General features: G+C 46.4%; 1 protein-coding gene across 3 annotated transcripts in view; it reads left to right on the plus strand.

Annotated features, from left to right (window-relative positions):
- The first annotated feature begins 249 nt into the window (after positions 1–249).
- CDC16 (cell division cycle 16) overlaps positions 250–15,846 on the plus strand; it is a 42,436-nt gene continuing 26,839 nt past the window's right edge. For 2 of the 3 annotated variants that reach the window (XM_089688123.1, XM_089688125.1), the window contains exons 1-3: positions 250–315; positions 8,078–8,132; positions 14,905–15,002. In XM_089688123.1, coding sequence (XP_089544249.1) covers positions 262–315; positions 8,078–8,132; positions 14,905–15,002 — 207 coding nt within the window. In that variant the 5' untranslated portion in view covers positions 250–261. Of the gene's footprint in view, positions 316–3,229; positions 3,492–8,077; positions 8,133–14,904; positions 15,003–15,846 lie in introns of those variants that run through there. The other variant, XM_089688124.1, reaches the window with a different exon arrangement.

Genomic DNA, 15,846 nt, shown 5'->3' on the forward strand with positions numbered 1-15,846 from the left:
AAGTAGAGGTCAGAGTAGTAAAACAGGGCACCCCTAAGGTGTACCTTAGACCCATCACGGAAGTCATTTTACTCCTTCCAAGAGTTTAATAGTGGCATATCATTATTATGCCAGGTGGGGAGTGTGCTGCCTTGTATTACACAAGGCATTCTTTAGCATTCAGCAGTGTCTGTCCCTTTAAGGCTAGGGACGTCCTGTCTGCTAACTTGGGAGGAAGTGACCTCATCTCTTCAGACTGAAGAAATTCTACAATGCAAGTACATGTGGGATGCTGTTCCCTCTTCATATATGGGCTTGATTAGACCCCCAAAGTCTGTAAGTACCCCTCCTATGTACTGAGGAATGTTATGTATATAGCTAGGTAGTTAGATATGTACTCATGTCTGTTTATTCTGTTTGTATTTCAGTTTTACCACATTTATTCACGCGCATTCATTCTCATTATGTCACATGTTATCAGTAAAAGATCATCGGTTATCAATCATCGACTCTTTACTGTGTGGACATCAAAGGTTATACTGCCTGTAATCCTCTGTAACCCTTTCATAACTGCAGAGAAGGCAGGACACACGTATATATACACGTGATTTCTATTTCAGGGTAGGGGGCATGCACCGCCCTACCCGCACCATCATTGGTTGCTAGGGATGTCAAACACCGGGTCCTGGACAGAGATTCCCCGCCGACACCCGGCAATAGCTGAGTAAAGCTGACAAGGGAGAGACCTGTGTGTAAACAACTCAGGTCTCTCTCCTGCCAGCATGGACATGTTGCTTTGTATTTCTCTGCACAGCAGTACTTTTGAACAACATTCATCAAGCCTCTGTTGGCATTATCATATGTATTGACGAGAACGCTCGTCTAAAAATATACCAGTGTATGGCCAACTCAAAGTGAACTGTCATCCTTGCTAAGTACTTTATTGTGTTTCATTACCCCTCCCTTTTAAAACATCAGATATTATTTTTTTTTTTTACCCCCAAAATACCTCTGCAGAACCCAGACCCACTCCTCTGGCTTTACTTGCCTTCCCCCAGCCTTGTGGGACATTTATATCGCACATCCCAGGAGGATTCAGGGTAAAACCAGGCGTGCTGTACATGTGTGGCATTGTGTCATCAGGGAGTCATGTGCAAGAACTGGAAAAGATACTTGGCCTTCTGATGATGTCGGTATTGAGGATGGCAGTGCAGAATCCAGTCAGCAGCAGAGGGGAAAAAAAATCTAAAGGGGGAGTGAAGCTCCTCTATAAGGGCCCATTCACACTTGTGCGACTTGTCATGCGACTTTGGGGTTTAAAGTCACGACAAGTCGCACCCCATGTTTCACAATGAATACCACTGAGATCTGTGCGACTTAAAGTCACAGCGACTTGAAAGTAGTTCCTGCACTACTTTGGTCTGACTTTCATGCGACTTGAGGGCCATAGATGTCAATGTAAACCCTCCAAAACTGCATGAAAGTCTGAATGATATACATGCAACTTGTGTGTGACTTTGTACAGCAAAACAATCATTCCTGTTCAAAGCCAATGTTGCTCTCATCCGAAGTCACATCAAGTCCCACTGTAAAGTCGCACAAGTGTGAATGCAGCCGAAGTTTTTAGCCAAACCTGTAAATTATTCTTTCTCTGACCATCATTTCCACCAACATGTAAGGGGTGTTCGAACAGTGCCCTTCAGCATTACCTATGCTGGGGATTATTTGTCAAACGCCGCATATAGCGCCACCTATATCTCCTAAAATAGAACTAAAGGCTATTTTTTCACATTTTTATTTTGGATAGAAAGAGGGAGGGTTAAACCCCGTTGGGTTTTTTTGCCATCTTTATCCTATTGGGGAGACGTCTCTTGATTTCCTGTCTCATAGCCATAACAGGAAGTGACAGAAAATCCCTACAAGGTGAGGGATTCCCGTGGTTTCACCAGAACTAGTGTACCCGTTGGAAGACTTCCCCTCGATTCTTGTTTGGGATTTGCCCTTACTTTATGTGATTAAACACAGAACAAGAATAGAGAGGGAAAATCTTGCTGTGGCACATACAGCAATACAAACCTGACAGGGGTCTCCATTCTGGTCAAAACAAAAAATTCCTTATGTTATATATTAACCACTTCTGGACCGCCCACTTGGAGAACTACTGCTACAGGGATGCATAAAATCCCGCATATATATGTAATTTTGTATTTCCGGGTAGGAGGCACACCACTCGTGCCGCAATTGGCAGCTTCAGCTGTCGATCACTGGGTCCCGGCTGGTGATTCCCCGCCAGCACCGGGTGATCGTCGAGTATCACTGACAGGGGAGAGGGCTGTATGTAAGCAATACAGATCTCTCCCCTGTCAGCTCCTGCACACTGCTTTGTATTGCTCTGCATAGCACAGCAAAACAAAGCAGCGTGCTTGCATAGTAAAGCACACATAGCAAAACAGCACACAGTTAACCCTTTGATCACCCCAGATGTGAACCCTTTTCTGCCCAGTGTCATTAGTACAGTGTCAGTGCTTTTTATTAGCACCGATCACTGTTAAGTGTCACTGGGGATGTCAGTGACACAAAGTCAGTTCCCACCCAGTGTCAGAATGCCCACTGCAGTCCCGCTGAGTGCCGCCATTACTAGTATAAAAAAATAAATAAAAATTCCAGTATATATACCGCCATTTGCAGACCCTATAACTTTCAAGTAAACCAATTAATTTGCAGGTATTAGGATTTTTTTTTTTTAGCAAAGACATGTAGCAGAATCCAGTTTGGCCTAAACTTATGACAAAAGTTGATTTTTTAAATTTTTTTACTGGATGTGTTTTATAGTTGAAAATATTTTTTTTCAAAATGGTCAGTATTTTTTTGTTTATAGTTCAGAAAATTAAAACCGCACAGGTGATCAACTACCACTGAAAGAAATCTCTATTCGCGGGGAAAAAAGGATGTAAATTTAATTTGGGTGCAGCGTTGCATGACTGCGCAATTGTCAGATAAAGTAACACAAAAATGTAGTGGTCAGGAAGTGGGGTAAATCCTCTGGGGGGCAAGCGGTTAAGTTGACAGCAATTACAGGTTACAAAAAGAGCTCTGCTTTTCTTTCCCATATAAGTCAGTATAGAAGCAAAAACAACTGGAAAGCTCCAAGCTTCACATATACATCCAGAATGCAGCAGCCATGCTATTCTACTCTACTGTTGTGTTGTGCCATCCGGAACCAGTAAGCGTCGTACAGAGTTTCCGGCCGGTGAGCGATCTATGTAACACCGATTCTTCCTGAGCGCTTTTGCAGCTCGTACTTCTGCACCCCGGCGTGTATGAAGATCCGGAACCGGTGTTACACGTCCAGGGGGTGAGGCTATCGCCGGTGCCCATCAGTGTATTTCACGTTTGCCAATTCCGGAGGCGCGCACCTTCCTCGTGGGCGCGCCTCCCTCCAGCCTCGTCACCCAGCTACAAACATGAACTTGGATCGTTTACGAAAGCGAGTGCGGCAGTATATAGAGCAGGTGAGAACACGTGACGGCCGTGCATCACGTGATACGACAGTGCCTCCTGCTAGGGTGGGTGCAGACTCACGCTGCTGGGCTTGGCAGTGTGCCTCTTCCTCCCATATGGAGGGTGACCTGTGTGATGGCTGAGCCGAGCCAGGAATATGGTTTGCCTGTTATAACCTACAGTATGATTTCCTTGGTCTGTGCTGGTCAGGAATAAAAATCATAAAATGTATTCACATGCAGCTTGCTGCTGGAGCAGGGCGTGCTATACGGGGGTCACCAACCTGTAGATCGTGGCCAGCTGTCTAGTAGATCAGGGTCTGGGCTTGCTGACCCGCCATCATAGAACATCAGAGTGCAATGCAGAGGGACTACTTGTAAGGTTGGAGCTGTAATAGGAAGCAAGAGCCGCATAAGCCGATGCCTCCTCTGTAGTGCCGCCTCCCGTCCCATGCGGAGTGCCGCCTCCCGTCCCATGCGGAGTGCCGCCTCCCGTCCCATGCGGAGTGCCGCCTCCCGTCCCATGCGGAGTGCCGCCTCCCGTCCCATGCGGAGTGCCGCCTCCCGCCCCATACGGAGTGCCGGCTCCCGTCCCATGCAGAGTGATACCACCTGCACTCACCTCTTATCCTGGCTAGCGGTCTCCAGAGTGGTGCCAGAAGCAGGAAAGAAGAGATCTTCAGGTCAGTGTCAAGCAATACAGTACAGGGCTGCTTTCACACTGATGCGCTGCGATTTACCAACACCGCGGGTGCAGTTCACTGTACCTGCAGCTTTCCTGCAGATAGAGTTCTCTTATATCCTGCGGGTTTGGTGCACTGTATGAAAGCTCACCAAAACTCCAAAATGCAGGAGTTTTGGTGTGCTTTCAGAAAGTGCTCCACACTTGCAGGATATAATCAAAGCCTATGGAAAAGTGCAGCTAACCCAGGAAAGTCTCAGATGCGCTGCGCTGCACTTGCAGTGTATATAAACCCCAGCACATTAGTGTGAAGGAAGCCTTATAGGGACTCAGAACAGTAAGGGATTATTTGCAGTTTAGGGGTGTTAAAACCCCATAGGTAACGATGTGTTTTTACCGCCCCAGCCGCACCCCTTTTAGCTGCAGTGGCCAGGGGTGTACACATGTTACAGCCGCAGTAGGAGTTATACATCCTGTCATGGTCGGTGGGTGTAGCACTTGCCAAGCATTACCCATTCAGGTGAATGAGGCTGCTCTGCAAGTTCCCCCTTAGCTGCAGTGGCCAGGGGTATACACATGTTACAGCCGCAGTAGGAGTTATACGTCCTGTCATGGTCGGTGGGTGTAGCACTTGCCAAGCATTACCCATTCAGGTGAATGAGGCTGCTCTGCAAGTGCCCTGCAACCTTGTGCAGTACAGCAAAGAAGGAGTTAAAGCAGGCAGCTTTGTGTTGCTTTCTCACCACCTGCTTTAACCCCTTGTGCTTCACAGAAGCATTGAGTTGCAGGATGCCTGCAGAGTGACCCCATTTACTTGGGTCACGGCTGACAGGCAGTAGCACCCAACAAGAGCAACAGGGGGTTTAAATCCTGCTGTGGCATGTGTACACCGTTAGCTGCTTCCTCAGCAGCTAAAGGGGGTAAGGATTAAGGGGGGGCGGGGAGTAAAACCACAACTCAACCGCAGGGTTTTCCCACCCTCCAACTTTACCTGTGATCGAGCTCTAAGGGTGCTGCTGCTGAAGGGCTCATTCACAAGTGCAGCAGGCAATGCTGCTCCTCTGAAAAGTGATCTGAGTGTGTTTGCCAGGTGGTAAGGAGGCGATATTTTGCTTTCTTAAAACCTGATTTAAACCAATGATTGTCGTGCAGTCAGGGTGGATTTGATTTAAATCAAACTGATTTAAATCACGATTTAAATCACTAGTCAGTAAGGCTTGATTTAAATCACGGCTTCAATTACCACCTCTACGCTGATGATACTCAAATCTACCTATCCACCCCTCACCTCACCCCCACATTCTCCGCCCGCATCACTCATCTCCTAAACGACATCTCTGACTGGCTGTCGCTCCATTTCCTCAAGCTCAACCTCTCCAAAACCGAGCTTCTCGTCTCCCCCCCCCAGCCCGCGCCCCCCCCCCCCCCATCCTTTCCATCACTACCAACAACACCACCATCAATCCCGCCCAGCAAGCCAAGGTCCTTGGCGTCATTCTGGACTGAAACCTTTCCTTCCAACCTCATATCAAATCACTTACAAATACATGCAGGCTCCACCTCCGCAACATCGCCAAGATACGCTCCTTCCTTACCCCAGACACCACTAAACTACTCGTACACTCCCTGATTATCTCACGCCTGGACTACTGCAACTCCCTCCTCACCGGCCTACTCCAGTGCAAACTCTCCCCGCTTCAGACCATCCTGAACTCAGCTGCCAGACTCATCCACCTCACCAACCGCTCCACCTCTGCCACCCCCCTCTGCCTCTCCCTCCACTGGCTCCCCATTGCCCAACGCATTAAATTCAAATTGTTCACTCTGACCTATAAGGCCATTCACAACACTGCCCCTAACTACCTCACCGACCTGATTCCCAGGTACCACCCTACCCGTACCCTTCGCTCTTCACAGGACCTCCTTCTATCTTGCTCCCTGGTCTCCTCCTCCCACGCACGACTGCAAGACTTCTCCAGGTCCTCCCCCATCCTCTGGAACTCACTACCCCAATCCATCAGACTGTCACCCTCCCTCCTCACCTTCAGGCGCTCCCTGAAAACCCACCTCTTCAGGGAAGCCTACCCCACCCTCACCTAACAGCCGCTGCCCTTCCCTCCTCCTACCATTCCATCCCCCACAGCCATTTCCTCCTGTACCTCTACCCCCTCCTTCCTAGATTGTAAGCTCGAAAGAGTAGGGCCCTCTTACCCCTTGTGTGCTGTTTGATGTTACTGTACTGTTTCATGTATTGTCCCCCCTCTATTGTACAGCGCTGAGCAAACCCTTTGGCGCTATATAAACTCGATAAATAAATAAATAGTTTTCAACATAAAGACTAATTCTTGCTGGTATAACTTTAATATGCAAGTAGATGAAGATTTTTAGAATAACAACTTTTCATATTAGTTTTTTTTATCCCCAGTTTAATAGGTTAATCATTCATATTTGGACAACTTTTCTGTTGTATTTAGGAAGGAGAAAAATAATCATTACCTTAATAATAACAATTTAAATAGATTTATTCAACTGAAACAATAACATTCCAGCATATGGTATTTGCTTAAACAAACATCCATGTTTAACTAATTTGGCTAAACAAAATATATATATTTTAAGAAACTTAGACTGTCAGCCCCTTCCTCCTCACACTTCGTTTCACTTTCTTCTTGTGCAGATCTATTCCACTCCAAACAATCAGAAAAATATTGTTTCTATTCTATTCACTGAACTTCTTGAAACTTAGCACTGAAGGGGTTGATTCTGTATTCATAGGTTTGTAGAAGTTAGGATTAAGGTCTTTTTCTTAACTCTGTTCATGTTATAACATTTTTGCTGTGAAGAAGAGGCATGTGATCTCCGCTGAGTCAAATTCAGTTTTGAGAACTGCAAAAGTAAACCAAGCATCTGTGATAATATCTTGTAGGCAGAGAAACTGCCCAATAATCTTACAAAAACCTCTGGAAGAACATGACATTGTGAATGGATTAATGGAATTTATTTACCAAAAAAATTAAACATATACAGCCTTATTCTACATAATTAAAAAAACTAATCTTTATTTCATGATGGAATAACCTTTGGATGGTAATATATTTTCCTCAAAAAGCATTTTATTTTAAAAAATCAGATTTAAATAAAAAAAAATCCGATTTAAATAAAAAAAATCTGATTTTTTTTTTTTATTTTTTTTTTTAAAAATCATTGATTTTTATCCACCCTGCGTGCAGTGCACTCAATTGCTACACAGTAGTACAGCAATTACAGGTTTAAATCGGGTGTGAGAAGTGACACTGTGTCCTGTGATCTTTGAATTCTTCCATGTTGTGCAGGTAGATCTCCACCTCTTTAGGGTTGCCTACCCCTGCTATACAGGGTATACACATCACGGTCATGTTGCAGTACCAGATTTCATCTGCTGTGTCACAGAATTCACAGATCCTGCCTTCTGAACTACAGAAGTGCTGAGAGGAGGAGTTTCAGGAGGCAGAGTCAGTACAGGAATCACTGCTTGGGGGCAGCAAGGTACTGTGGGGTATGTAGTCCTTAGAAATTAAAAGTAAACAGCAGATAGAAGCTGCGAAGAATGCAGGAAGTTGTGGAAAGAGATGGTCAGAAGACAGGCAGAACTCACAACCTGAAAGAAGATGTTTTATGTACATTAGCCTACCAAAAATAACTATTGTTTGTATTGCTATCATATTGCTGATGTTATATGAAAGTGTATTCTGTGACCATAGAACTCCTTTAATGTGGTTAATGTCAAGAGAATTGCACAGACCAGAAAAAAAAATTCCTCAGAGCTTTAGAAACTCAAGTGTCAGCTGGTTTACTAGGTACAAAATCTGTTGTGCATCTTGTGTAAAAGTGAATACTTGCACTGAATAATACTTGGTTGCTTTTCTGTGTCTTGCAGCAACAGTACCAGAGTGCCTTGTTTTGGGCAGATAAGGTAGCTTCACTATCGCATGGTAAGAACCCCTTGTCGTCTGTCACCACAATAAAACTGCTTTGCTTTAATACAAAAATGTTTATTTTGTCCAGGATACTCTGCAAATTTGACTGTTCTTCATTTATGGGTTTTCTCTAACCATTTTGAAGTGCTTTTTTCCTCCTACCATCCTTTTATCTATCTTTCTATCTATCTATCTATCTATCTCATTTATTTATTTAGTTTTGGATAGAGTGGAGAGAAGTTAGAACATCTGTCAGTTTTTTTTTTTTTCTGTGCTCCATTAGGGATATTCACTCTCTTTATTTGTTACGTTTACCGTTATCAACAAAAGTGAAAGTAACAGTAAAAGAAAAATCACTAATTTTGGGTTGTCCCCTGAAAAGTAAAATAATGGAAACACTAGTACTGCTGACCCCCTTGACAGCCAAGGATTCCCTCATATTGAAGGGATATCCTATCTCTTCCCGTTTTGGTTATGGGACAGGAAGTGAAGGTGAAATCCCCCCCCCCCAGTGGGAAAGAAATGGCAACCAAGAAAAAAAAAACTGATAGGGGTTATAGCCCTCCCTTAGGCCAGGTTCACATATGTGCAGGCCGTGATTTGCGCGGGCACGAGAGCCCATTCAATTGATTTAACTCCCCCCGTGCCCCGGGACACGCTGGAAAGAAGTCCCTGCGCTTCTTTGGAAATCGCAGCCCGCATGGGAACCAAGGTTCCCAGTATGGTTGCAATTTAGAATGAATGGCACCCGCCTGCAGATCCCACATTGTGGGTTGTGCGACTGCAGGTATTTGCGTGGGCCCCGGAGCGGCACCACCCACTCAGATGTGAAGCAAGCTTTACTCTATAAAACTTGAGGAAAAAAGTTGTTTCTTTAGGTGTATTGTAATTTAATAGTGGACTTGAACACATATATTTTCACATAATTTGCACGTCCCCAGACAGCTGCTACAAAATGTAATGCACAGAAATTTCTTTCTAAAAGGAAATCACAAAAGTGTGTGTTTTGCACTTGCTAATTAAAGTGGTTGTAAAGCTGTAGGGTTGTTACCAAGGTAAGAAACCTTCAGTGTGCTGCTCCCATTACAGGCCCCCCCAACACTTACCTGAGCCCCCTGTCGATCCAGCGCTGTGCACAGGAGCTTCGGCTGCCCTGGGTCTCTCTCTCCTCTTTGTCTGAGACACAATAGCGGGAGCCATTGGCTCCCACTGCTCACAGTCAGTGAGCCAATGAGGAGAGAGCGGGGGTCGGAGGCGAGCTGCAGCTCTATGTCTTATGGACATATAGAGTGGGACTTATAAGTGACCATGCGCCAGTGCCCCCATAGCAAGCGGCTTGCTATGGGGGCACCGGTCAAGGGGGAGGAGCCAGGAGCACCAGCAGTGGACCCAAGAAGAAGAGGATTTGGGCTGCTGTGTGCAAAACCATTGCACAGAGCAGGTAAGTATGACATGTTTGTTTTAAAATCGAAAAAAAAAAAACCTTTAATATCACTTTAAGGACAATCTTTTTTTACTTTGTTCAAGTTACATCTTGGTACAGACACAGGAAAAAAAAATTCTGCAAATTAATATTGTAATCGGATAAGATCAAGCTGAGTTTGCATAGGCAGAAATTAGCTCACTGGTGACATTTGCAAAGATTTGTACATTTCACACCCTCTGCCCTGTGTAAAGATGGCTGCTGGGCTTAGAGGAGGTAGAGACATCTCAACATGTCCCCTTTTTAATCATTGCACTGCATTACTACAGAGAACTCTTGATGAATGCTTCATAACAGGATTGCTAATCTATGAGCTAATCAATTCATCACCTAGGATTAGTTCTGGACTGTAGCTGCCACTGACAGTTACTGGTTCCAGTGTTTAATCCTGTCAGACCCGCTACAGTTGCTGAGACCAGCTACTGATCCAAATGGTTCTGCGACAAATAATTTAGAAACCAGGGCCACCTTCAAACAGCAGATGGGATCAATTGGTTAAAGAAAAAGTTCCCAGTACTGTTTTTTGAATATTGGGATAATCAATTGGATTTCTATTTCCACTTTCATAAAGAAGAATCCTTTTTGTACTTATGTCCATGTAAGGTCTTGATCTATTGAATAACTGTTACGGTGGTACCTGGTAAAGTGTGATTTAAAAATAATTAGTAGATTTTATAGTCTATACGTTTTATCCATCATAGCTAGCTATATGGTGACAGATTAGGCAAAGGGAAGATTTCTCATAAATACAGTAATACATCTGCTAAGGTACAGCTGAGCAGCTTGCTGATGTTCTCCAGTAAGAGTAAAAATACAGAGATTCCTTTAGAAGTGCAAGATATGAGGCTGTCATGCTGATGCTGGTTTTACTATCTAGTGAGTTACTGACTTGGACAAGCCTTTAGACTTCACTGACTGCATGATTATTCTGAGTCAGTTACTCACTAGATCAGTGGTTCTCAACCTTTCTAATGCCGCGACCCCTTAATACAGTTCCTCATGTTGTGATGACCCCCAACCATAAAATTATTTTCGTTGCTACTTCATAACTGTAATTTTGCAGTGGGAGGACTAGCGCCCCATCACTGATGTCAGTGGGAGGAATAGTGCCCCATCATTGGTGTCAGTGGGAGGAATAGTGCCCAATCATTGGTGTCAGTGGGAGGAATAGTGCCCAATCATTGGTGTCAGTGGGAGGAATAGTGCCCAATCATTGGTGTCAGTGGGAGGAATAGTGCCCCATCATTGGTGTCAGTGGGAGGAATAGTGTCCCATCATTGGTATCAGTGGGAGGAATAGTGCTCCACCATTGGTGTCAGTGGGAGGAATAGTGCTCCACCATTGGTGTCAGTGGGAGGAATAGTGCTCCATCATTGGTGTCAGTGGGGGGAATAGTGCCCCATCATTGGTATCAGTGGGAGGAATAGTGCCCCATCATTGGTGTCATTGGGAGGAATAGTGCCCCATCATTGGTGTCAGTGGGGGGAATAGTGCCCCATCATTTGTATCAGTGGGAGGAATAGTGCCCAATCATTGGCGTCAGTGGGAGGAATAGTGCCCCATCATTGGCGTCAGTGGGAGGAATAGTGCCCCATCATTGGTGTCAGTGGGAGGAATAGTGCTCCATCGTGGGTGTCAGTGGGAGGAATAGTGCTCCATCATTGGTGTCAGTGGGGGGAATAGTGCCCCATCATTGGTATCAGTGGGAGGAATAGTGCCCCATCATTGGTGTCATTGGGAGGAATAGTGCCCCATCATTGGTGTCAGTGGGGGGAATAGTGCCCCATCATTTGTATCAGTGGGAGGAATAGTGCCCAATCATTGGCGTCAGTGGGAGGAATAGTGCCCCATCATTGGCGTCAGTGGGAGGAATAGTGCCCAATCGTGGGTGTCAGTGGGAGGAATAGTGCCCCATCGTGGGTGTCAGTGGGAGGAATAGTGCCCCATCATTGGCGTCAGTGGGAGGAATAGTGCCCCATCGTTGGTGTCAGTGGGAGGAATAGTGCCCCATCGTGGGTGTCAGTGGGAGGAATAGTGCCCCATCGTGGGTGTCAGTGGGAGGAATAGTGCCCCATCGTGGGTGTCAGTGGGAGGAATAGTGCCCCATCGTGGGTGTCAGTGGGAGGAATAGTGCCCCATCGTGGGTGTCAGTGGGAGGAATAGTGCCCCATCGTGGGTGTCAGTGGGAGGAATAGTGCCCCATCGTGGGTGTCAGTGGGAGGAATAGTGCCCCATCGTGGGTGTCAGTGGGAGGAATAGTGCCCCATCGTGGGTGTCAGTGGGAGGAATAGTGCCCCATCGTGGGTGTCAGTGGGAGGAATAGTGCCCCATCATTGGTGTCAGTGGGAGGAATAGTCCCCATCATTGGGGTCAGGGGGGGGGAATAGTGACCCATCGTTGGTGTCGGTGGGGTGGGGGAATAGTGTCCCATCGTTGGTGTCGGTGGGGGGAGGAATAGTGCCCCATCGTTGGTGTCGGTGGGGGGAGATAGTGCCCCCTTCTTGGTGTCGGTGGGGGGGGAATAGTGCCCCATCGTTGGTGTCGGTGGGGGGAGGAATAGTGCCCCATCGTTGGTGTCGGTGGGGGGAGGAATAGTGCCCCATCGTTGGTGTCGGTGGGGGAGGAATAGTGCCCCATCGTTGGTGTCGGTGGGGGGAGGAATAGTGCCCCATCGTTGGTGTCGGTGGGGGGAGGAATAGTGCCCCATCGTTGGTGTCGGTGGGGGGAGGAATAGTGCCCCATCGTTGGTGTCGGTGGGGGGAGGAATAGTGCCCCATCGTTGGTGTCGGTGGGGGGAGGAATAGTGCCCCATCGTTGGTGTCGGTGGGGGGAGGAATAGTGCCCCATCGTTGGTGTCAGTGGGGGGGAGGAATAGTGCCCCATCGTTGGTGTCAGTGGGGGGGGGAGGAATAGTGCCCCATCGTTGGTGTCAGTGGGGGGGGGGGAGGAATAGTGCCCCATCGTTGGTGTCAGTGGGGGGGAAGGAATAGTGCCCCATCGTTGGTGTCAGTGGGGGGGGGGGGAAGGAATAGTGCCCCATCGTTGGTGTCAGTGGGGGGGGGGGAGGAATAGTGCCCCATCGTTGGTGTCAGTGGGGGGGGGGGAGGAATAGTGCCCCATCGTTGGTGTCAGTGGGGGGGCGAGGAATAGTGCCCCATCGTTGGTGTCAGTGGGGGGGGGGAGGAATAGTGCCCCATCGTTGGTGTCAGTGGGGGGGGGAGGAATAGTGCCCCATCGTTGGTGTCAGTGGGGGGGGGGAGGAATAGTGCCCCATCGTTGGTGTCAGTGGGGGGGGAGGAATAGTGCCCCATCGTTGGTGTCAGTGGGGGGGGAGGAATAGTGCCCCATCGTTGGTGTCAGTGGGGGGGGAGGAATAGTGCCCCATCGTTGGTGTCAGTGGGGGGGGAGGAATAGTGCCCCATCGTTGGTGTCAGTGGGGGGAGGAATAGTGCCCCATCGTTGGTATTAGTGACACAAATGATGGGGCACTATTCCTCCCACTGACACCAATGATACTTACCTTGCTGACCCCTGCTCCAGCCTGGGTTCGCTCTCTCCCTCTCCCATCTACAGCCTGCATACCTGGCTGCAGCAGCAAAATTTGCACTTACCTGTCAGCTGTCTTCCTTCTCTGGCCTCTCTCCTGCAGCTCCCTCGATCTTCTTTGATCTACGCGCGCTGCTGCTCGGTCCTCCTCTCCAAGCTCCACCTCCTCGCCGGTGATTGGCCGCCTGTGTGCATTTCCTGAGCTACAGTTCCGGTGGCCAATCAGTGGCGAGGAGGCGGAGCTGTTGAGTGATCCCGGAGGTGTGGCCAGGTGACAGGGGCAGCCCGCCCACAGATCGCCTGAGACAGAGGAGCGGTGTCTCGGTTCCTAAGACCATCGGAAATATGTGTTTTCCGATGGTCTTAGGCGACCCCTGTGAAATGGTCGTTCGACCCCCAAAGGGGTTGCGACCCCCAGGTTGAGAACCGCTGCACTAGATAGTGAAGCTAGGATCAGAATGAATGTCCCAGAGCCTGCACCTTGTTTTTTTACAGGTTCTTTTGAAACTTCTCTACCTTAAAGTGCCCATTGAAATATAACTACTATTGATCGGGCTAGTAAGAAACTATGTGGGCACATTATGTAGAAACATTACCTAATACCCCCTGGAGAACTGTTCTCACCCAGAAGTTGAAAATCCTTCCTAAACCCTCCAGAGGACCGAACGCACATACCAGTGGTTGGAAAATAGAACTTTTTTTTTTCTGCTTGTGCTGGCTGCAGCTCCATTCCAGATTAAAATCCAATTGATGGGCATTTCTATGGGGGACCTACAGCCAGCACTGTGAAGCTACCATGCCCTCTGCCTTCTGCATCTCTTCCATTCAATCTTGCAGCCCTGTGCCTCTTCTGCTCCATTGAGATTTCCCCAGTTTGTTTCTTTTCTCCAGGATAAATCCTTACCCATGATGTCCTCCTACTCCACAATGCGTACATTTTGTTGAACAGAGCACGTATGGTTTTAGCAAGGTTGTTTTTTTTTTTTGTTTTTTTCTTCATTTTGATATTATAACCACCAGGCCGTTTTGTTTGTTTGGGTATTCAAACCTCCCTAAGGTAGACTTACACAGTTATAAAAACTTAATAGATGATGTAGTTGTCACTGTTTTTTTTTTTTTTTTTTTATTTAACCAAAACCTAAACATGACTGCTCTCTTAAACACGGAACACATGTAACATAAAAACTTCTGCACCTATTTGTAAGAAAATCATAATGGGAAACACTTGGCTGATAATGATCACCTTGTTGAAGCGGTCAAACTTTTAACTTTTTAGGCCCCATTTACACGAGCGAGCTGATTAGAGCCACCTGTCAGTTTTTCAGGCAGAACTGTTTAGACCCTCCATTGGCTTCTATGGAGCAGTGGATGTAAACAGACATGTGTCTATTTACACCCCCCTACATCCAATTTGATCTGCTAAAAACAGATCGTATGGTAGACGGGTGTAAACGGACAGGCAGTCCTTTTTACATCCAACCGCCCATAGAGGTGAACGGGCTGTATCTGTGTGCAGACTGATTCCCCCCCCCCCCCCCCCCCCCCCCCCCCCCCCCGCTGAGCAAGCGGACTCCTGGCGGAGTCTGTCCTATGTGGAAGGGGACTAATTTTGGTATCACTCCAGGTATTAGATTAATATTTTGTTTCCTGTCTTTTTTTTTTTTTTTTTTCTTCCCCTGAGGAACTTTTGATTTATGCAAGTGGTTAAAATCCTGTAAATCTTTAAATGTAAAGGACTTTATGTTCTTTTTTTTCCAGAGGAACCACAAGATGTTTATTGGTTGGCACAATGTCTGTATCTGACTACTCAGTATCACAGAGCATCACATGCTTTACGGTCACGAAAATTGGATAAGGTACGTTTTTGCCACAGCCGACAAATTTGATCAGCTCTCCTATAAAGTCCCCGTTTTTGCATGTCAGTTACTTTTTGTTATGTATGTATGTAAACTGTATTGTTTTTTTTTTTTTAATATTTACTGATTTTATAGCATGTAAAAAAAAGCAAAAATGCTTACCTCAAATGAATTAACATGCCAAAGCCCTATTAAGTGCTAACCTCGGGGGGGCTAATCTTAGCAGTAAATAAACTTGATATCATGTTTCAAATATATTATATGGTCTACTGACTACCTTTAATTATGATACATGTGGTAAAGTAAACTAACGCTAGCCATACATGGATTGAAATTTGGCCGCTTCAGCAGAGACCGGATGAATTTCGATCCATGTACAGTATGTGCAGGGAAGAATACTAGCCAGCTTTTCCTGAAAAATTATCCAAGAAAGCTTGAATTTAGTTGTGGCTATGTTCATCACCAGACATTTTCACAGCTAGTAGAATATTAAAAATAAGGGCTTGGGTATGTGTGGGAATATCATCCATCAAATCGTAAAAAAAACACAGTTTTTGCATTTTTTAACTAGGTTAACAGAGGTCACAAAATGGATCACTCTGGTCGAAAAGTGCTTAATTTTCAGACAGGTCCACCATACATGGTACATGGTGGCTTCCTGTCCACAACGCTGCAGCATAGTGCTGAGGCATCGGGGAAGATCTTGGCAAGTCTTGATGGCACCATATATCAACGAGACAGAACTCTATACTTCGCCTCTGCGAGTGTTGTGTTGAGGATCCCCTTGTGCACTATAGTAGACCAGTTCTCCACTTCTATTTCTTTTCCCTGATATGTTTCCCAT

This window comes from Staurois parvus, unplaced genomic scaffold, assembly GCF_062004578.1.
Source record: "Staurois parvus isolate SC_StPar_1 unplaced genomic scaffold, SC_StPar_1.0 ptg000446l, whole genome shotgun sequence".
NCBI lineage: Eukaryota > Metazoa > Chordata > Amphibia > Anura > Ranidae > Staurois > Staurois parvus.